The 23,131-nt window shown below is 50.9% G+C and overlaps 1 protein-coding gene across 1 annotated transcript; it reads right to left on the bottom strand.

Moving 5' to 3' along the window:
* Positions 1 to 3,845: 3,845 nt before the first annotated feature.
* On the bottom strand, positions 3,846 to 5,945 carry LOC117833131 (gallate 1-beta-glucosyltransferase 84A23). Its single transcript, XM_034712568.2, has one exon. The coding sequence runs from the start codon at positions 5,734 to 5,736 to the stop codon at positions 3,964 to 3,966; it is 1,773 nt and encodes a 590-aa protein (XP_034568459.1). The 5' UTR covers positions 5,737 to 5,945; the 3' UTR covers positions 3,846 to 3,963.
* Between the last annotated feature and the right edge of the window lie 17,186 nt (positions 5,946 to 23,131).

The raw sequence follows: 23,131 nt of genomic DNA, 5'->3' as shown, positions 1-23,131 counted from the left end.
GGCCCATTACAGCAACAAGGTCCAAGTCCATTACCACGACAGGCCCAGACCAGCCAGTGCAGAGATAGGAATGTTATAGGAATGTAATTTGCGGGCCGATTTGTTGGGCTGATCGCAAGAAGAAGGTAAATTACATTCCCATAACTTTATGAACCCATTAGACTACAACTTTAAAATCCACTAAGCTTGTCTAGCACAACTATTACAATTTATTAATCTCCCTTCATGAATAATATCCGTCATTTTCTTACACTTAATCCTAATTTTAACATTTCGAACAAGCTAACCCAACATTGCATGAAAGTCAGATATTATCTTGCTCACCCCCACCTCACCTAGATTTTCCGACATGCTTCAACATCTTTCTTACAACTAATTCAAAAATCCGCAAACTCTGATTCAATATTTTGAATAGGCTAATTCAACATTTAGCGAGAATCAATATTTTTTAGCTTGGGAGATCCGTGAGCTCTGATTCAACATTCAACATTCAACATTTCGCGAACTCTGATTCAATCTTTAACAAAAGAACTCGCGTCCCGGCCTCATCTTTTTATTGTGTCGCTGGGAATCCTTTGGTCGTTGAATGCTGCTGTTCGTTGCAGCGTGATTATCACAAATTCACAAGGACTTACGCAATCAGGCAGGGCCCCATATACCTGTTGGCGGCGTTGATGCGAGAAATCCTGTGCAGGCTCAAGGTTGGAGCCCACTGGCCCTCGCAGAGGAGGATGGTGACATATCCTTCATTCCAAGAAAACGAAGGGCCGGTTAGTTGTAACGATAGATGACATATATATCCTTCATATCCCTCTCCGTTCTTAAATATACGAGGTCTGGACAAATTTGTTCATCTTTGAAATAAATTAGTTTAAATATTTATGGATGGAGATCGTACAACTAACGGAAACATGATGTGTCTTTATAAAGAAATTGATGGCGCCCGTGGTCCCGTCGTACCCGAGAAGAAGATTGACAAGCGTAGTAGGGCCGTACGAAGTTTAATGATTACGAAAAATCCGGTCGAGTGTTTGGTATCATGTGTGGTTGCTGCAAGGCCAAGTACACATTCTTCGCACCGTCGTTTGATCAGGGAGCGAGGAAGAGAAACACGATCGGGATGATCGAGCTTGGCCGGTGACGTGCGTAGGGCCGGGCCGAAGAGTGTTCCGGGATGGACGAACGCAGTCGTCGGTCGGATGGCATGCATGCATGCGTCTTTTGTACAAGGTCAACGAGCGACAGAGGAATGGCAGCCGAGAGAACACGTACACGACCCCGTCCGTTGTTCTGGGAATACGCGTCCGATCGAGGAACACATGAGCCACCGCATCCTCCTCCGCCGTATGGAACGAACGGCGGCGGTGCAGCCCACTTTTCCCGTCTGTCTTGACGGCGCGCGGCCGCCAGCAGCGAGCGGCGGCCGTCGTTTTTTCGTCGTCGACGATGCCCACACGGCCCACGAGCGGTCACCTTTTGTTTGATCGAGGACGGAAGAGTGATCACGATTACACGATCGACGAACCAAGCAGCTTATGCAAACGCGGCCTTGCCTTGTGGTATGTGCAGGTCGTCCGTCATCCCTGACGTTTTTGAGCGTGACCTAACCTTGCCCGGTGACGTAGGGGGCCGGCCGAGCAGCGTATCAGGAAGGGCAGCCGGTATGCAGCAGCAGCTGGGAGAATTCTAGAATGCCATAGAGTGGTGCACTGTTTTGTTCTGTTTGATCCTGCAAGATTTTTTTTCCTTATTTGACTTTTCTTTTAACTACATGATCTATTTTATACTGCCGTTGGTTCCTACTCCCGTCATCCCATCTAATATTAGGATTTTTCCTCGCCAGCCCTTAATTTTTAGTCTACTGGTCACCCGGGTGTTTATTCTGGCCACAATCACCTGGGTGATTTGCAGGGGAATAACATCCGATTTTGAACCGGAAAAAATCCAGATGATACAAAGAGATCTGTCACTCGAAAATTCTGATCCTAAGATTCTGATAAGACGATTAACAAAAAAAATTATATAAATAAGGAAAAGCAAAATAAACAACTGAACATATTTTTTCTATGGTTAGCCAAAGAACAAATAATTTTAGGTTAGTGAAAACCCTAAAGATGCAAACACAACATGCAAATTTACACAGATTTAAAATTATACAATATACAAATTAAAATTACAGTAACACACTGTAAGTTACGTACTAATGTAGTGTAAATTATTAAGAATCATAATGTATATGGAATCCTAAAGTTACTTAGGAATATAATGTATAACGAAAGGAGAGAGGCAGGAGAGATCCTTGGCAGGCAGAGGGTTTGAACGAGGAGCGGGTCTAACAACCGGACCACAAACTGCTGCCAAAAAATTAAATGTGTTGCGATCTCACAAAGATAGGATAGCATCCCCACCGCTGTGTCTATTGGTACTCCGACTCGCAATAATTACTGGTCGGCATACCCGCCCGCCCGCAGAAAAGAAGCCCAGCTTTGATTTGGATCAGACGGAGGAAAAAAATAAATCATTAGATCGGACGGTGCGCCAAATTCAGGTGACGGGAGCTCCTGAATCACCCGAGCAATCGTATAGCTTTTCCCTAATTTTTACCCTGTTCCATGGTCGATTAAGAGCGTGCTTGGTTGGCAGCCTTGGTTTGCCAGCCCGCAGAAAATTAGGCCATGTTCCAGTACTGTCGCCGACAAAGGAATCACGTGCCTGCATCGATGCTTTTATGTGGGCGCCTGGCACCGTGACACACGACCCATCCCGACCCACTCGGCGCCGGAACAAGTACCACGCTGACACCGCGTGCGCTCGTGCCCCAGGGTTCGTCGCCCCCACATCGCCGTCGACCCATCCGTGCCCCGTACGCCCCTCAAGCTGCAGCCGCGCCTGCCCTCCTCCTGACGAGACCTCGCCGTCCGTTCACGGGCGGGCTCACCTCCACCCCAAAACCAACCTAGCTATGAGTAGCTTCCAACGCCAAACGAAACTACTCTCTCCGTATCAAATTGTAGTCGTTTTGCTTTTTTGTTTTATAGATAGATGTTTGTACCCGACTACCCGTTCCAAATTATAGTCGTTTTGCTTTTTTATTTTATAGATGTTTGTATACACCTAGACATATACTATATATACACTTATATTTAGTTGCTATAGAACTAAAATAGAAAACTAAAACAAACTACAAACTACAATTTGAACTACAAAATTTCTCAGCTCTCCGATCCTCTGTCTCATTGGCTGGCATGGCATGGCATTGGCAGCTCGCCCGCACCACACACCCACACGCGTCGTTGTGTCGCCTCGCTCCAAACGTTCCATGCACACACGATACGACGAAGTGCAACAAAACAAGACTGCAACCCCGGTAGAACAAACAAAATGTCAGCATCATCGTCCCGCCTGCGTTGAGCCTGGCCACAGCCGGGGCCCTGGCGGACGGGATCGAACGAGCCAGGCTCGACCATCGGTTCCTACGAGAACCGATCACGCCCGACGTGGCGTGCCTGTGACTCGGCGCCGAAAAGAGCCCTCGCGCCGCGACACTTGTGTGCCCGGGAGGCCGGGATCGCCCACGTCGCCGTCGACCCATCCGTGTGTGACCGTGCCCCATACGTCCCTGCAACCAGCAGCCCTCCGTGGGCGGGAACACCTCCACCATAACTTCACTTCCAACACGCCAGACTGCAAAATTTCTGAGACGGCTCGGTTTCGTACTTTCGTTTGGTTTCATGCTCTTGGCAGCTCGACGTCTCGCACGCCCGCACCACACGCGTCGCTTCCGGACCTTCCATGCACACACGGCACGGCACGACAAAGGAGCAACGAACAAGTTGCAAACGCGGTAGAACAAACAAAATTTGGTTTGCAAAAACACCCAGGGATGCCGTAATCACTGGATCATTATTCTAAGATTTACTTTTCACCTTCACCACGCACAACGCGGGGTGATCACCACACCGCCTACGGAACGGCTACCTCCACTCTCTCCTGCCGCTCAGCTACCCCTACGAGCGAGGAGGCGTCCTCTGACGACTCCTGGGCCCGGGCCTTAGCCGCTCCCGCGGCGCCACCACACGCTGCTCGCCGTGCCACCTCGTCCACGAACGCCTGGACGTGTGCGTCCGATGACCCACCGGGCCCCACGGCGCGCCTCGCGGCCTCGCTCCACCGCCTGGCGCTGGCGCGCATGGCCTCGGCCCGCGGCCCCGCCACGGCGTCCTCCACGGCCTCCCGCACGGCCTCCCGCTGCAGCTCCGGGGAGCCCGCCCGGAGCCGGACCCCCATCCCGAGCTCCTCCACCAGGAACCGCGCGTCCGTGCACTGGTCCCCCCACTGCGGGAACGCCACCACAGGGACCCCCGCCGCCACCGTCTCCAGCGTTGAGTTCCACCCGCAGTGCGTCAGGAAGCACGCCGTCGACGGGTGCGCCAGCACCCGCTCCTGCGGGCTCCACGCCACCACCGCGCCGCGCCCCGCGGCGACGGAGGCGGGGAAACCCGGCGGGAGGTGGGGCTGGGTGTCCGGCCGCACCACCCACAGGAACGGCCGCCCCGTCGACGCCAGCCCGTGCGCCATCTCCGCGACCTCGGCGGGGGACAGCACCACCACGCTCCCCACCGACACGTACACCACGGAGCGCGGGGGGTGCAAGTCCAGCCACCCCACGCACTCCTCCGCCGCCTTCATCAGATCGCCGCGCACCTCGTCGCCTCCGCCGTCGCCGTCACCGTCCTGCCACCCGACGGCCTCGACGAGCGGGCCCACGGGGATGAGCTCCGGTGGGCGGGGCGTGACTCCCCGGAGCGCGGCCGCCACGCCGGACTCCAGCTCCGTGAACGAGTTGACCAGCACCCACGACGCTTGCCCGATGGTGCGGAACTGTTCGACGATCGCGCCGGCGAGGAGCTTGTACGGGTTCGACGGCAGCAGGAACGACGGCACGTCGGCGACGGTCATCTCGGGCAGCCCCGGCAGCGAGAACCGCGCCTCCGCGTCGTCCTCGGGCGGGAACTCCACGAGGCCGTGCACGTGGTGGTAGTAGAGCGAGAACACCGCGCACGACTGCACCCACAGCACCGCCGACGGGATCCCGGCGCCGGCGGCCACGCCGATCGTCCACGGCATGAACGGGTTCGCCACCACGCACGCCACGGGCCGGCCCTCCGACGCCTGGCGACGCAGCAGCGCCGCGAACGCCGGCGGGCCGGCCGACTCCAGGTGCCGCATGAGGTCGTCCAGGTCGGGACCCGCTGGGTCGCCGTCCTCGAGGAACTCGAACCGGACGCGGCCGCGGCCCACGCGCACGCCGTCGCCGCCGGACGACACCCCCGCAGAGGCCGCCAGCTTCGCGCCCACGCTGGACACCGAGGAGAAGGTCACGAGGAGGCCCTTCGCCGCCACGCGCTTCGCCAGGCGGAGCATTGGGTTCACGTGGCCCTGCGCCGGGAAGCATATCAGCAGCAGGTGCGGCGGGGCGCTCGCTGCCGCCGCCGCCACGGGCACGGCCGCTTCCTCACCCATGGCCGCGTACTGCGCGAGCGAGCTCTCAGGACCTCGTCGGCCTTCGTCGATCTCTGAGCTGCTTGATGATGACTCTGTCTGTCTGCTGGGCCTCTTGCGATGTCGTAGCACAAGGCTACGGCTCGTGTACACATTTATACGGCAGGAAAATGGCCTGGATCGCATGACGTCGGGGGTGACCATGCATGCCACTTGCCACGCAAGCACACACATAGACAGATTACTGACTTGTGATCTCGTGCGTGCCGCGAAGCTAGAGGGATTCAAGTTGGCTCTCTCTTGGTTCACTCAAGAAACGCTACCGCAAAAGACAACAGGAGATGGTTTTCGCTCAGATGGGATACATCCTGGGACCAGCAGCTGGGGGTGTTGGCCTCGGCTGTCTTGTCTGCTGTGCGGAGTTGGTTTGCTGTGCGGAGTTGGTTTCGAGGGTTTTTGACGAAAGTATGGCCGCATATTTGCCGAGGCCGACAAAGGCTACGTCCTCACCTTACTAGGGCGTTGTTGCGGCCACCAAAGTCAGCAGTTTTTGCCAGGTGAAGACTTGGTCTGCTCTCCTGGAGATAGACGGACGATGACGGTGTTAGCGTCGTTTCCTCCCTGAAGGCATCGTCTTGCAGGACCTCCTCACTCTACCTCCGCTGGCTTCTGGTTGTTAGACAATCGGTGACATGCGTGTGCTCATGGCGTCTTTCTCCCTTGCAGGCTACAGGCATCTTAGGTTGTGTTTTGTGTGGTGATGGTGAGGCTGTCTTTTCTGTTGTTGTCGTGTTTGTGTTGTTTGTCGTCGGTCATAGCTCTCGTTACTGTGCACTTTGGGGTTTCTCCCGAAGTTGTGATCCTCCTCTTCTTAATGAAAAAATGCACTGTGACGACCGGACCCTAATCTTCCGGGTTAACCTTAATCCTAGCCCTGATCATCTGCCTTGTTTTGCCGCGCCTGAGTGCTCAGCCTTCCGCCCGATCCTGACCCCTGAGACCCGACCCCTCCCCGCTTCGCTCCGATCCCGACCCCGGCGAGCTCAGCTCACCGTCGGATCCTTCTAAGTTTTCCTCAAACGTCCGTTCTATCCGCCCGGTGGACCCGCGAGATCTTTTCCCCCAGATCTTCCGCGACAGGCGCACTCGAGTTGCATGCCCGCTTCAGAGTCTCCCCGCCGCGTGGCTCATCTTCTCCGACGCCCGCCGCTCAGTTTTGTCTCTGGCTCGCGACCGAATGGATCCTCGCGCCCCCTTCCCCCAATGGCGGCGGAAGCCCCTCTGCAACCTTTCTGCAGCGCCTCGCCTCCCGCGCCCATCATCACACCGCCAGATCCCGGCCGCAGAGCCCGATGTCGCCCGTCTTTTCCGTCACTTCGAGCTCAGTCGCGCCGCCTGGTCTCCGCTACCCGACGATTCCTCCATCGCCAACCCTGGCCATGGCAGCGACAGCTCCTTTTCCCCCGCCCTGCCAGAAGCCGCCCGACAATCTGTTGCTCCACGCTCGCCCACGCGCCCGCGGCTGCATGTCTTTTCACCTGTGCGCCCTCGATTCTAGCGCCGTTAAACCGGTCGCTTCTATCAAATCTTCCGCACGACGACGCTCGCCTCCGCCAAATCTCAACCACCGGCATACCCGCTCCTGCGCCGCCCTGACGCCAGAACCCAATGACCGCTGGCGTCATCCCCGAGTCCTGCACCACCGCCCTCTTCGCTCAATCGCCGCCCCGGCAGAGCACTCTATTGCTTCTCCCCGGCCTTCGCGCCACTCCCCTTCTCTCTCCCGCGCCGCTTCCCTTCCCCGTTCCAGCAGCTATATAAAGGAATGCGCAAGCCCGCCGGAGTTCCCTCCGCCATTGTTGCCTTCAGCCTTTCTCTTGCTCCCTGCTCAAGCTCCTAGCACCACACCCTAAAGTTCTTGAGGAACTCTCCTCTCAGCTCCCCTCCGTTTTCTCCAAGCCACCCAGCCGCTTGCTCCCCCGTGCTGTGTAAAAGCTCACTTGTGACCCACAAGAAGCACCGCCGCCGGAACACTGCCGGTCTTAGCCGTTGTTCAAAGCCTTAGCCCCTCCGCCCAAGTCTGCTTCTTCCCGACCCCAAGCCTTCCTTGTAGAAAGAAGGTAAGCTGCCGACCCCAGTCCGCTTCGCCCGACCCCGGTTCCGTCTCGCCCGACCCTATCTGTTCCGCCGACCCTTATCCGCCTCGCCCAAGGGCTCGGCTGTGATCTTCTCTTCAACCCGAGGGTGTATGTGTAAAACTTAGGAACCCTTCCGCGCTCACGTCGAAGGATCCCTAGTATACCACATCCTCTAGTTCAAGGATCAGATCATAAGTTCCTTTCCGACCCTTGCCTCTTGATCTTCACCAGCTCTCTTGAACCTCACCACCCTCCTACTCTTTGTCGCGAGTTTCTGGGCTCAGGCGAGCAAGTGTTGCTGTTGAAATAACCGTCTATGCTAACTCTTGCATTGCATTCGTGTAGAGCTACGCCTCGCCGACGGCTTCTACGAGCTACACCCGGCGCCAGAAGACGACGCTGTAGCTGAGCTCTTGGCCGCTGAAGCCGAAGTCGCCCCCGAAGTCGAGCAGTTCTCTTCCTCTTTGCTCGAAGGCAAGCCCCGGTTGCATGAAACCCTGGGTTGTTTTCCAAACTTGTGCATGCCTTCTGTAACATGTTTGTGCATTTACGTATAGGAGTTGTTTGAAACCCTAGATGCATAACTTAGTTATCCCCATGATCTGAGCACTAGCTGTTGGACCGAGTAGTTGCCTTGCTTAACTAGAAGGCGGTAAAAGCCGAGTGATTTCCTGTCACTCGCGAGTTGTAGGAGTTGCATGTCTATCTTTCTGTTATAACTATAAGGACGATGGACGGGGCAGGGTTTGGTAACTCTTTGGTGGACGGATGGTTGCCCCGTCTGTCTATGAAAACTTGCTAAGGCCCGACAGTGGTGGTGTTCGTGATCAAGTGTTTGAAAGTACTAACCTCATACTTAGTATGGGATGAGGAAGCCTAGTACCGGATTGAACCTAGACGTGAGCGGTCGCCCCATTGTTCTTGGAACGGAGTTTCCCCTGCTGGTTGTCGCACGTGGTGGCAAGCGTGGTCACAGGACGGCCGAGGCCGGGTCTGTGGAACCTTGCACCAAAGGAAATGGGCCCGACACGGGTTAGGGGATTGATGGGGAAGGCCGACACAGGAAGCGACCTCCGGGTGCGCGGATGTCGTGAGGTTAGGTTCACCATGCATGGTTTAAGAATTCGAATCGATTCGTCTGCCTCTCACAGTTTGAGATTGCTTGATCGCTATGTCACCCTGAGTAAAGGAGGAATCTGATAATGACATGGTTTTGTTGATATACATACCTTGTTTGGCTCTATGATTGCTTAGAATAGGAAGCAAAACCTAGACTGGTTAAAGAACTTAGAATCGGAGCTAAAACTTGAAAATAGGGTTCACTTAGTGCTTTTGGCAAGCAAACCTCTCAGCCAGAAAGCCCTGCATGTCTAGAAGTGTGAAGTAGTTTTACTCCTGTCGGTTAAGTCTTGTTGAGCTTAGTAGCTCAGCCCTGTTGTGGCTCCTGTTTTTCAGGTGAAGTTGCTGCTCCCGACCCCTCTCTTGGTGAAGCTTGGCCGCCCCAGCTCCCGCCGGGCTGGACGGTCGAGTGGGATCCCTCCTCGGACGGCGAGGAGAGGGATCAGTGATGTCCCGGCTGGCCTCACCAGGACATCCGACCCCGACGATTGCTTCCGCTAGTGTTTTACCTTCTGTTGTTTTCTGAAAGCTTGTAAAACTCTGATGTTCCTTTCGCAACTAAAATCCAGTGGTTAATTTGTTAACTCTTGAGTGGACTTGTTGTACTCTCTGGACCCGCTCACCTTCGTGTGAGTCTGCTAAATCGGTCCTGTTCAAGTGGTTAAATCGGAGGAGAATCCGACGGCACTTCGTGTTTACTCGGCTTAGGCATGAGTGTCGCATATCAGGCGGCTAAATCATGTCTAACCCAGTAGATCCGAAGTGGATCCGCCACATGCACGTCTTAAAAAATACGTCCTGGGACTAGCAGCTGTAGGTACCAACGGTAAATGGACAGAACATGCGATTGTCCTAGGATTCTTCCAATTCGTTGCATCAGTGAGCTAGATCCAACACGGTAGTTTCATAATGCACTGATCATTTGCCGAATTGTTAAGGAGTTGATGTGCTACGGCCACAAGTTCAAAACTCAGATTAAGCCGTTCGAGCGGTTGCTGCCACCGACGCCCGTCGCTTTAGTTTTGCTGCCTCTCGCCTCCCGTCCTCATCCAAATCTCGCCTCGCTCTCGCCCGGTCGCTCGCTCTCGCTCTGGATCCGCCGCCGCCGCTCCCTCCGCTCACCCGCTCCCTCGCTCTCGCCCGCTCTCCGCCGTCGGCGGTCCGTCGCGTCGCCCGCTCACTCGTGCTCGGCCGCTCTACGTCGCCGTCGCTCCCACATCTCGCCCCCTCCCTCGCGCTAGTCCCCTGGCCGTATCCGTCGATCCCTCGTCTTGCCCGCTCCGTCGCGCTCGCCCGCCGCCGTCGCTCCCAAATCTCGCCCGCTCTCCGCCGGCGTCAGCCCCTCCTGCTCCATCCCCGGCGGCCGGGTCCCTCTGTCGGTCAAGCTGCATAAATTGGGTAGATCCAGCACGGGAGGCCTCTTCCGCGCCGGCGGCGGACTATTCGGCCCCACCGCAGCGCCGCGGCAACGGGGGTGAACGCGGCTGCCAGGGATCATCGTCGCCGCCAAGCATGGCAGCCGGGATCCGGGCTCTCCGCCGCGGCGACCTTCACAGTGCCCCCCCCAGCAACCCCCCACCCCCCGGCCGCCTGCCAACTAGAGCTGCAGGAGGTCACCCAGAGACGCCATCCGCCGCATCCAAGCCGTGCCGCCGCCGTCCCCTGACAAAGCCTCCCTTGTACATCCAGGTAAGGCTTGTGCACCATTTTTGGTAGCGATAGGGTTGCTTCTGGTAGTTGACTGAGTTCATTTTCAACTGTTTTGCAGGTTCATGGTTCACATTCTGTTGGGTGGTGCAACAAATTCTTGAATTCGATCTGCTAATTCCTGCCTTCCTTAATGTACAGCCCTTCCTCTTCTATTGCTTCGTGCACATGCTTTACTGCTGCAATGCCTGTGATTATGATCCATGATGCCTGCTTTCAACAAACCCCGTGAACATGCCTGTGCACCTGGGGCTGCTTTGCTGTTCTGTGCATTATGCTTGTACATTGTTACCTCTCTGGTTGTAGTTGGGTACACATGATCCATTTTTATACAGTGATGTCTTACGATGAAAATTAGCCATACATGTTCTGTCCATGACATGTTTGCTCATACTGATCTCTTGTTTTGTTGATGTATGGGTTTCATTACGATGTCATATTTCTTAGCATGCTACTGTCCATGTTCATGAAGTTAGCACTTGTGTGCATTATGCTTGCAATGCTTTGGAATTCCTCCGAAATGTGCAACCCTTCATACAACACACTCAACATAAGTAATGTCTCTATTTTTTTTAACCTTTCCAGGCGTCTGCTACAAGCCTAGTAGCAGCCCACCCGCGACGAACTACCTACAGTGCCCACACTGGCATTGTCATCCACTTCTTCGTGCTCTCCCTCCACCGGTCTGTCCATACAATTTCCGCCACAAACGTGCCAAGACAGCTGCTAAGGCAAGTAACATATCCATTACTGCTGAAATTGTGTACTTGTATGCCTACTGGTTATCCATACTTCGGTGCAATATAATTGCAGCTGCTATGTACTTAGATGGCTTCCAACCGTGCCAACTGGGATGAGTCCACGACGAAAATATTGCTGGACCTGTGCATTGCTGAGAAGAACCAATTCAATTGGAGCAACAAATGCCTCACTAAGTTGGGATGGAAGCATGTGTACCGCAGCTCCAACCAACAGACTGGGATGAATTTGGGCAGCAAGCAGCTGCACAACAAGCTCAACGCCCTGCGGAGAGCATTCCTGAGCTGGAAGGACTTGCAATCCCAATCTGGTTTAGGGCGTGACAAACAAACTAGTGGCGTTGCTGCTGATGCCAGCTTTTGGGATGACGATGAAGGGGTACGTCCTTTGACAGTCCAATAACTTATTCCTCATCTTATTTGTAGCAACATATTTTTGTTACTGACATGTACTGTTCATCATCGCAGGAAACCAGTGCTGGTGCTGCCCAGCCGAGTTCCTAGCCGAGTTCCCAGCCGAGTTCTGTTAAGCCACCACCGTTCCTCGATGAATTGTACACGTTGTATGGCCGTGACACCCAAGATAGGGGCACCTTGCTGACGGCAGGAGGTATTCGTGAGGCGACACCTAGCGCGGGGACTGAGGCCAATGCACAGGACTTGTACCAGGACCCATGGCTGCTAGTAGTGCTCATAACTTGTCCAAAAGGCCACCCCGGGAAATCTCTATTGACAGTTCTCTGAAAAAGAAAAGTGGCAGCTTGGAGGACTACGTCAGAGACCTTTCTGAAACTGTGGCAACGAGGAGCCAGAAACGTGGCGACCGTTAATAGGAGGAACTGGACCGTGCAATGCAGCTTATAGAAGAAGATGGTCTACAGGAGACGTTTGAGCTGTACTGCCAGGCACTTTATTTATGTAGGAACGCAATGTATCGGAGGGCCTTCACGAAGATGAAAACGAAAGAGGGCCGACTGAATTGGATCCAATTCAACTGGGACAGGGAGAACAAGTAGAGTGATTGTGGCATGACTTTGTTTTATTCTAGTGATGTGTACTGATGGGTTGAAACGATAATGTTTCCTTATGGGTTGAAACAATAATGTTTGCTTATGTAACGTGTCCTGTGCCATGAACATTGTGTTGTAGTACAAGTTAATTTTTTTTTCAAGTTCAATATCGCCCATGATCAGTAGTTAATCATCACTTTTTTTAACTTGTGTCACAACGCTTGTCTTAATAGTAATTTGGAATTTTGATGTCTGTTGTCTACATCCTTTGACAGGAAGGTGGTTAGCCCATTGGAGGCCCTCAGCAGGCGAACTAGGAGGAGGATTGGTTTTATTTTGGTGAACCTGAAGTAAGGTCGGGATGGTGAACCTAAAGTAAGGTGGGGAGGCAACTCCACTAGCGCTTGACAGGTTTGAAACAAATGCATCTGTAAAATGTGGTGCAACTAGAAATGTGTAGGCTGTGTTGGTTGATGCCCCTCCGCTTGTGCATGCACAGGTTCATTCAAGTATGAGTAGTGCTGAGGAACCAAATAGTGACACCGGCAGTGATTCCAGCTCTATTGTGTACGAGCTGGCGAGTGTAGCAGCAGCTGTAGCCGCATATGTGGAGGTGAACAGAAGGCCACCTCCTGTGGTGAACCCGCCAGTGGAGTTGCCACGCATGACCGGACAACAATGGGTTGAGCTCAATATGCGGGAAAGCTGGAGGTGCTTCGACAATTTTCGTATGTGTCCCGACGCGTTCCTTCAGTTGCATGACATCTTGGTTAACAATCATGGGTTGCAATCATCACAAGGGGTAGAATCTCTTGAGGCTTTAGGTATGTTCGTGTGGGCGTGTGCGACACAACAGGCTTGTCGTCAAATTAGAGATAGATTTGAGCGGAGTTTGGACACAGTTAGTAGGAAGATGGCGCATGTGGCAGATGTAATATTTTCATTTGCCCAGACGGTAATTGCTCCAAAGGATCCTGCATACTCCAAGGTTAATCATAGGCTGAACCAATATGCACCGTTGTTTGATGGGTGTATAGGTGCTCTAGATGGAACACACGTTCCCGTACAGGTCGGGTGTGAGCCCTGCTTGAATTTCATTAACAGAAAAGGGTGAACAAGCTTTAATGTATTAGCGATAGTGGTTATGGACATGCGATTCACGTACGTAGGAGCGGGGAGGGCAGGATCCTGTCATGATATGTCGGTGTTGCGGGAGTGTATGGAGACACCGAACTACCCGCATCCACCTCCAGGTATGGTACTTGCCTAATTACGCACATGACGTAGCAAATGCAAAAATTGGTGCACTAATGGTGAATATTTTTTATTTTCTGTAGGAAGATATTATTTGGTGGACTCGGGGTACGCAGTTCGTGAAGGCTATCTGGAGCCGTATCGAAGTACTAGGTACCATTTGGAGGAATTCAGCAGAAGAGCGGCTGACAGTTTGGAGGAGAAATTCAACTTCCACCATTCCAGTCTTTGCAATGTTGTCGAACGAGCATTTGGCGTGCTCAAATCCAGGTGGCATATTTTGCGGCAAGTTCCATTATATGATCGAGAGAGGAAAACGAAGATCGTTATTGCTTGCTTCGTACTCCACAATTATTTGCTGGACCTTGCCGATGCAAGTACTGCAGGTTCGAACATGGCGCGAACTCCGGACTACGGGGTGTCCGCATGGGTCGCAGCAAATGCTACTCCAGATATGGCTAGTGTACGAGATTGGATCGCGACAGGAATCTCTTTGATGTAAATGTATGCGTATGCTGTGTATGTTTGTGTTGTATGTAAGCAATTGTGTGGCTTATTCTGTACGTTCGTACCTTCGATTCTATTGGTTAAATTTGCGCCAAAAAATTTGAATTTTTTAGATTCTTTTACCGTTACAAATTTAAATTTGAAATGTAGCAGCGCAGCAGTACGAGAACCAGCCCCAATAACCCAAGCAGCAGCTAGCAGCGGTGGCTAGCTGCTTCTACCACCGCTTCCAGCTGAAGCCAGCAGCACAGCCAGGAAGCTGCTGCCACTGCCGCTTGCAGCTGAAGCCAGCAGCGGCAGTTAGCTGCAGCGCACCGAATGGGCTGCCAGATATAAGGGCCAGCCACTATGTTAGTACCGTGCACCGTATGATCAACTTGTCATCTCGTGCATTACCACGTAGAATTACCATGTAGAAGTTTAGGTGATTTGGAAAACACACAGAGAGAGCGAGGATTCTACTTAGATAAATGAAATAGTTTCGAACTCTGCGTGAAAGCACGCTGTCCATTTCTATTACGTAGTTTATCAGCTATTCGGTCGAGAAAAATGGGAACAAGAAGAATAGAAAGATATATAGCGAATTAAGGAAACCAAAAGTTATATTATTTTTTGACCAATCCATTCTTGGAGTAGAGGTCCATGGCCAAATCCTCTTGCGCTTCGCGTCATCGCCGGTTCCGCCGCACGCTGCATGGGTCCCACCTCGCCCCACGGTGAGCCCAGCAGTGACGCAGCGCCGTTTGGCCGCTACCCCGGCGGAGGCTTCCGTGCGGGACTCCATCATCAAGTTTCTCCCACATATGCTTCTGGAAGGCGCAACACAGAATCAATCAATCAAAATCAAATCACAGCTCGTCAAGTAATTTTCTTCGTTGCGCCCAAGGCCCAAGCTAACAACCTCTCGCTCAGCATCTTGTTGCTATCACCCTTTGTTAGGTCAATGGCGACTTCCGGATCGGATCGAGCGAGCAGCCGCAGGATATCCCCGCATCCTAGCAAAGGCATGACTGAATACGGGGTACAAGTGTTGGAAGATAAAGGCGATGGCAAAGCGTGAGTCGTGGAGGTTGTAACCGTGCCGCACTTAAATTGTTTTTAAGGAAACTTGTTTCACCGTCAACCGCCAGCGCTTTTACATTAGGACCTTTGCATTAGGAAAATTGTTGGCAGGGCCGTACCTAAGATTTGGAGGCTCTGGTGCGAAACATAAAGTGGAGCCGTACATTTAGAAAATATAAGTAACCAAAATGTATTTTGATTTGATTATATAATGTACTATGATTGAGTATTTTGTTATCCTGATATGCGGAACAGCAACATATGGGAGGGATGGAGAGGAAAGCTCATAAGTTGCAGCAGAATTGCAAGGAGGATTATTGAAGGAAAAATAAATGACAAGACTATTTTATTTGGCTAGATTTTAGAAAATGATAACAGATTATAGGCTGGAGTTTATTCGTGAAGAATAAAAAAAAGAAAGAAAGTATGCTTTGAGATTTTGTGGACGAGTTAAAAGAAAGGAAAGGCTGCATGTCGCTAACTAGCATTCATCAGGGAGGCAAGGAAATGGATGGAGATTAACTAATACAACTAATTTGTATGCATGAATACTTTGACGCCCCTAATTTTGGGTGGCCCTGCGCGGTCGCTCCACGTGCACCACACAATCTACGGTCCTGATTGTTGGACTCTACGAGTGAAAGTGCATTTGGCTCCCTACGAGCAACTTCAAAAGCTGTCTTAAAATTATCCTAAAATCTTATTTAGTGGAAAAATAGAAAAAACTCACCTCCAACAGCTCCCCCATCCTTAGCGTAAAAATGTGCAGGCGTGAAAAACACCTCCGTCGCCCCACAGATATGCGGGAGACCGATCCTTCCCCAATCCATCAAAGACTGGCGAATGTGACGTTGACTCGCTATTGTATCGAAATCCTCGGCGATCCCAACAATTGCATCGCTGCGGCCCGCGAACACCATCGGCGGCTTGCGCATCTTCGCTCGCTCGATCGAGAGGCTACGAACTGGATGGAAGGACAAGGAGATCCGGCGGGCTTGGTGCTGCCCAAGGACACCTTCGCGGAAATCCTCTGCCGCCTTCGACCGCGCAGCCTCGCCGCCTCGTGGTGCGTGTGCAAGCCATGGCGCACAATCATCGATGCTCGCCGGCTGCTGCTATCGGAGCTCCTGCCACACTTAGTGCGTGGTATCTTCATTGTGTGTCATGATGTCCAACGTGATCCTGCAGCGTCTCCGCACCCATGGCCACCATGGGTGGTCTTTGCTGCCTGTGGGCTTTAGAGGGACGTACTCATCTACTATCGCCGTCATACTGCATGAACGGAGGTTTCAGAGCAAGGGGGACTTCTTCCCGGAGCCGTCGTTTCGGAGCTGGCGCGCGTACGGCGGCGCGCTCCTATCCACGGGGCCGCGCCTGCGTGACTGCGTCACCAGCCGCTCCTTGGAGGCCGTCGAGGCTGGGACGCTCCTCGCCCAGAGCGAGAACCCGCTCCGCCGCTGCCTCTCCTGGGTCAACCTCGCCTTCCTCGGCTTCGGCTCTGTCGTGGGGTCTGGGGTCTTTGTGCTCACCGGCCAGGAGGCACGCTTCGACGCCGGCCCGACCATCCCACTTGCCTACGCTGCCGCCAGCTTCTCCACGCTGCTCTCCTCCTTCTGCTACGCCGAGCTCGCTACCGAGATCCCCTCCGCGGGGGACTCCTTCTCCTACCTCCGCGTCAAGCTCTGGGGCGCCACGTCGTAGCTGAGAGCTTTAAGTGGGTTTTGATGTTGATGACATGCATAATTAAGAGACTAGCGATTTTATCGAGAAATTGACAGGTTCAAATCTATAGAAATGCAAATGTGTAAGAAAGGACCCATAAGTACTCGTGGAAAGGTGTTCAAGCATAAAGGAAAATTGATTTATTACTTTATATTTTTGAATTTGAGTAAAGAAATACCGTACTATAAAGGGGTGACAGGTTCAAATCTATACAAATGCAAATGTGTAAGAAAGGACCCATAAGTACTTGTGGAAAGGTGTTCAAGCATAAAGGAAAATCGATTTATTACTTTATATTTTTGAATTTGAGTATAGAAATACCGTACTATAAAGGGGGATGCGGCTAGTTGGTTTGAAGATGTCAAAGTGCTTACTTGAGATGCTAACTACTCATGAGAGACATCTTAATCGCACACTTGCACATTTTATTTCTTACAGTTTCTGTGAGTGTCGGAAGTTCCAACACCAGATGTTTTCAGAAACTTTCGATAGGGGGTGCTTAGCGGATTCCATTTAATTATGTCGGAAGTTCCGACAGATACATTAACAGCACAACAACGGCTAGTTTTTGGAGCTCAGGTATTTATACCCCCTCAGCCCCCTCTTCATTTGCTGCTGATCTAACCCAAGACAAACACCTTCAAGAGCATTCAATACTCCTCCCCACTCCCTCCTTGAGCTAAATCTTTAAGAGTTTTTAGCTAGAGCTTGGGTGAGAGAAGGATTTGAGGTGTGTGACTCTAGCTTTGAGTGTGAGGTCAACCAAGTTCATCTCAAGAACACTTGAAGCATCTTCGGTTTTCAATTCGCGTTTGTTACTCTTGAAGCTTTCTTCTAGACGGTTAGGCGTCGCTCGTTTGAGCGTCCTCTTGTTGTGGTGCGCTCAGGAAGTTTGCATTGCCCATCCTCTTGGAGGATTCATAGTAAGTAACTCAACCCTCCTTTGTGGTTGATTGAGAGAGGTAAAGGGTTAGTGAGGACACAGCTCTTTGTAAGCTTCTCAACGGAGGCGTAGCTTCCTTTGTGGGAGTGAACTTGGTAAACAAATCCTTTCTCTCGTGTGCTTGTTGTGTTCTTCAAATTCTTGTTGACCTGGAGCTTGATTTGTGCCAATCTATAATTCTTATGAAGTTTCTCTTATAAGATCACCTGCAGGAGTATCTATACATCATTGCTGAACTTTTGATTCAAATAGATTACGCTGAAACTTGTTTAAATTTAAATTTCGTTCAGCTCACGTTATTTTTTTTTCAGATCAGTGTACATGTCACGTTCTTCTCTCTAGAGGTTAGAGCTAATGTGATTTAAAATGTTAGAGAGAAAAAAATAAATGTCACGTTGGAGGGGACAAAAAGAAATATCCATGTCAATAACGGCTGGACATAATCATGCTAACATTATGTTATTAGATCGACGGTCCATGGTGCCCTTATAGCTATCAACTTAACGCCGCAGTCCTCTTTCTCGGTGTTAATTACTCCATCCATTTATCTTTATAACACTTTCACCATTCGTTTATCCTATATTATATTATTTATGATTATAAATTTATAATTATTGTATAATCCAACTATATAAAGTTTACATTATAAAAATAAAAAAATAATAGTCGAATTATTGTCAAAGATTGTAAAGATTGAATCTTGATATGCGTGTCCGCTTTATAAATAGAAATGGAGGGAGCAGTGCGAAATCAGTGCGAAATAGTTACGCACTGTTCATGAATACAACTGACACCGATGTCAATGAAGCTGACCTCGGTAGGTGGTCTATCTTCTGGCTACGCACGACTTTACCCTAGAACAATTTTGTCATTTTATTTAATTTGTCGTGTGCATCTGTCATGAACTGAACAATTTTGTTCTGGAGTTGAAGCGGTCAGTATGCAGTTCCAGACCTCCTTCCAGTTTGCCATGTGGTTGTAAACTTGTAAGAAAAATGCATGCATGAAAGCTCCGATTTGTATATGTTTATGACTTTATGTCCCTAGATAGCGAAGGCCACTATCAAAATAAGAAACATGGCCGCGTCAAAAGCTAGCTGGTACAAATGTTGGAAGATAATTAATGAGATGATCAAGCATAGTTCGTGGAAGTGATGGTCATACTTCATTTGTTTTTGAGGGAATTTGTTTGGCTCTCGTCAATCTCTACCTAATTATTAATATTAAAATCGGAAATGCTAGAAACCTGACGTCTGACATCCGGAGAGGACTTGAAAAATCGGACGTTCTCGTCTCACCTTCCACCGTTCATGACACATGCTTTCATTCTCGTCCACTCGTTTTCTACTGCCCTAGGTCCCACCTTCCACCGATTGAGGGGGTGTTTGGATACGAAGTAATAAATTTTAGGAGGGTCACACCGGATGTTCGGACGCTAATTAGGAGGACTAAACATGAGCTAATTATAAAACTAACTGCAGAACCCCTATACTAATTCGCGAGACGAATCTATTGAGCCTAATTAATCCATCATTAGCAAATGGTTACTGTAGCACCACATTGTCAAATCGTGGACTAATTAGGCTTAATAGATTCGTCTCGTGAATTAAACTCCATTTGTGCAATTAGTTTTGTAATTAGACTATATTTAATACTCCTAATTAGTATCCAAACATCCGATGTGACAGGTACTAAAGTTTAGGAGGGTGTATCCGAACACCCCCTGAGCTTAGAAAAAAATCAGACATCCTTCTTCCTCAATCAATCGCAGCGGCGTGGTTGTAGATGATGGCAACCTCCTCCGTCGTGTTGAATGTGTCGAGCCAGCGCCGCTCCTTGGTGTCAGGTCCCGGATCTCCGCTGCCTACCGGCCCTACGGCGCCGCTCTTCCTCCATGGACAGAGCCTTGATGAGCACCAAATGCGGCACCACGCGGAGGTCACGCGGCAGCCGCGGCAGGCGTTCGCGTCGGATGTGTTTTGACAGGTACACGCCCGTGGAGTCCCACGGCGGCCTCCTCGTCCTCCATCGTAGCGCCCTGTTCGCGGAGCGCGCCGGCCTCTACATCTACGACCCTGTCGCGCCGCACCTTTCTCCCACCCCCGGAGGCTTCTCGGCGACGAAGGCGGCACCGGTGGCTGCGCCGGACGGTTGTCCTGCCGGCTGGTCGTCGTAGATCTGAGCGGGCTCCGTCTCCTCTGCGTGATGCTCGATGTCGTAATGAACTGGAGCAGTAGAAGCTCGCACCTACTGACGGCTCCATGTTGCGATAGATACCTCCTGATGTTGCAGTAGAGATTTTTGGATGTTGCAACAGTTGGCTTTTGATGTTTCATTTGTTTGCAACAGTTCGACTTGCTAGCAATCGGGTGTTGCACCAACTTGTTTACGATGTTGCGTAGGGTTGTTTTCTTTGTTTCGACCTCTTCTTCTTTCGTTGTTGCAATGTTGTAAGAGATGCTTTTTTGTTGTTGCAGTGCTGTAAGAGATGTTTTTTTTGTTGTTGCAATACTTGATTTGGCCGAGATCGTAAGATTGTTTCTATTCGAGATGTTGCAACTTGTGATTTTCATTATTGCAATGTGTCTGTTTTGAATGTTGCACGAAGCGATTCGAGATGTTTCATGCACGTAAAGGTGTTGCAAATTTATCTTCTGATGAATATTGCGTGAAACATGATGAAATGCTGCGTACGGGGATTTTTTTATCCTATAATGAGATGGATGGCGTGTATGAGTTCCAAAACTATTTTTAGTGCATGTTTTCATATTGCAAGTGTTAGTTTTGATGTTTCGATAATTATTTTTCAATGTTACAACAGAATGTCTGATAAAAAAAATTATCGGACGTCCGGACACTAGCGTATCCATTTTAAAATACGGAACCAATCCTTCACGCGTTTTGCCTTCTCCAATTTTTTTACCGTCAATCCCTGTCCCGCTCGGTCTTCACCTCGTTGTCCCTCACACCTCCTGCCCGCGAGCCGACCTGTGGACCCGTTGTGGCGTATGTAGTGCCTTCGGAGAGCCTCCGCTTCCCCATTCCATTCGCTATAAGCCCCCACTACCGGCTACCCACGGCCAAAACGGCAACGCCATGCCCCACCAGACGGAACGCGCGAGTAGGGAGAAGCAGAGGAGACAAGGCTAGCTATCTCGCATTCTCGCCCAGGTATACCACGGTACCCACGAAGTTCCAGCATCACCTGCATGTCCTGTCCGCTTGCCATGCCTTGCCTGGCTGGCCAGGATTCATTTGCCCACAGGTTTGAGCTATTTGTCTCCATCCAGCGAGAGCCCCTCCAGGTTTCATGCACTCATGCGGAGACCACAGTGAACCCCTCTGGCCCCATATTGTTGGAATCATGCACACTACTGCTCACCTTGTAAGCAGGACCGCACAGGACAGCAGTACACGGAGGAGAGTAGGAGACACAGTTGTATGCCTCACTGTTAAGCCTCCACACCAGCCAATGAGTTCTGCATTGTCGATGTGAGTGCTTGGACTCCAGTTTCGTGAGAAGCATAGGTAAATTACAATAGACTGTACTAAACCGCGATATGTGAGTGCTCTAAATGTCAGAATGTAGAAGCTATGTTATATTGAAATTTAATATGAGTTTACTAAACTGCGATCTGTGAAGAAAAGATCTTTTTAATTGGCAAATTCATCTCTCAACGTGAGTTGTAGAATTTAGAATTCTTAAACTTATCCAGTAGCTTTCTATAGCCCTGATATGATTCAGTTTAGTTGCATTGCATATGTTCAGCACAGACCAATCATATTGAGGCACGTATCAAAGCCAGTGAGCACATGCGAGGTTATCTCTGATTCATCTAAATTTTTTAGGACTGCTATGGTATGTCACTCTGCGCTGAAAATGTATGGAATGTTTTTTTTGCTCCCGTTGCACTACACGGATATTATTTATAGATAATACATGTAATGTCGTACGGGTATGTTTGTACGGATACGTTTGCTAGTCAAAATATAAGAACCGTCAACCGCCGGTGGACTGACTCTTACTCCTAAGTCGTTTTTTTTTTTTTTTTTTTGCTTTCGTTGTATGTTTCTCATCACGGATGAACGATATGCTCACGACTTGATGGCTATCATGTTTCAATAAGTAGTAGTATAGACTTATTCCCTTAAAAAAAGGTTTGGAATGATAGCTGTATTTCCATCATAGAAAGCCCGAATTTCTAAACAAGCTGAATTTTAGTCCCTCTTTTTTGTTTCCTTTGATTTGATCGACATGACCGTGAGAATCATCGGCCCATGTAGGAGACCGAGATGGGCTGCCGAGGGCCCATGTTGTCGAAGTTTGGAGGCAGTGGGCCTAGCTAGTGCTTTATCGCAAGTTTGCAGGTTGATCTCCCCTTGCATTCACACAAAACCCGAGCATTTGCAACATCAAGCAAGGTGTCAATCCTCTCAAAGAAGAAAAAAAAGAGAGATCAAGCTAGATCTCAGGCAGTGTCCTTCCATGGGCAGCCTCAAGTGATAGTAACGACCTAACCTAGGAAAACAGCTTATGCTCACTCTGCACGAGTGAACCACACCAAAGTATTAACTTAAGATTGAAGTGCTTCCTGGAGCTAGCTAGCTATTTAAGTTGATTCATTCCACTCTCCACTTCCAGTTTGGAATTGAAATCCTAGAGCTACTATGCCAATACATGGTACTTAAGTTGTTGGCCCACTGGCCTGGCCCAAGCCCATGGGCTGGATGTTACAGCTACGGCGTGCACTGGGGAAGTGGGGATCGCAGGGGGCGCAGTTCTCCTGGCACTCCTTCACCTTCCTGTAACATGACGGCTCCGGTGGCTGCTGGCAGCAGAAGCACACCCGCTCGTCGTCGGACGGGCACGTGTCCTTGACGCAAAACACGAGGAACAGCTTGCTCTCGTCGGACGCTTCTCCCTCGTGAGCACCGGCGCTCCTTCTGGCGTCGACGACGACGAGTAGCAGAGATCGGTTGCCGGTTATTACGTACAAAAGTTGGTGTGTTCATCAGGACGTAACATGCGTGTAGAGGCAACAAAACAAGAAGATAAGATGGTTACAAGGATGCTTACAACCGAAGACGACGATCACGGCGACGATGATGACTGCCGTCACGGACACCCGGCGGCCGCCGCCGCTCGCCATCCTACCAGGAGACTTGGTTGCGGTGGGCCTTGGCGTTCCCGACTCCAGGCGTGCTGCGCGCTTCAAGAAAAGAGAGATGTCCTGATGTTGCATGCATGTGCAAAAAGGCTTATTAGCCTCGCGAGTCGCGATCGAGGTCGGAGTCACTCACCGGAGCCGAGGATAGCAGCGACGGCGCCTCGCCGGAGGTCACGGCCGCACGGATCGATCGAAAAGCGAAAACGTCGTCGGAGGAGGAAGGGTTTCTTAATTTTTCTCT

This window comes from Setaria viridis, chromosome 1 (assembly GCF_005286985.2).
Source record: "Setaria viridis chromosome 1, Setaria_viridis_v4.0, whole genome shotgun sequence".
Lineage (NCBI taxonomy): Eukaryota > Viridiplantae > Streptophyta > Magnoliopsida > Poales > Poaceae > Setaria > Setaria viridis.
This window is presented reverse-complemented; position numbering and strand designations above follow the sequence as displayed.

Excerpts from the sequence above, each read along its gene's own strand:
- LOC117833131 (XM_034712568.2), bottom strand. The coding sequence starts at position 5,736 with ATGTGTGTGCTTGCGTGGCAAGTGGCATGCATGGTCACCCCCGACGTC.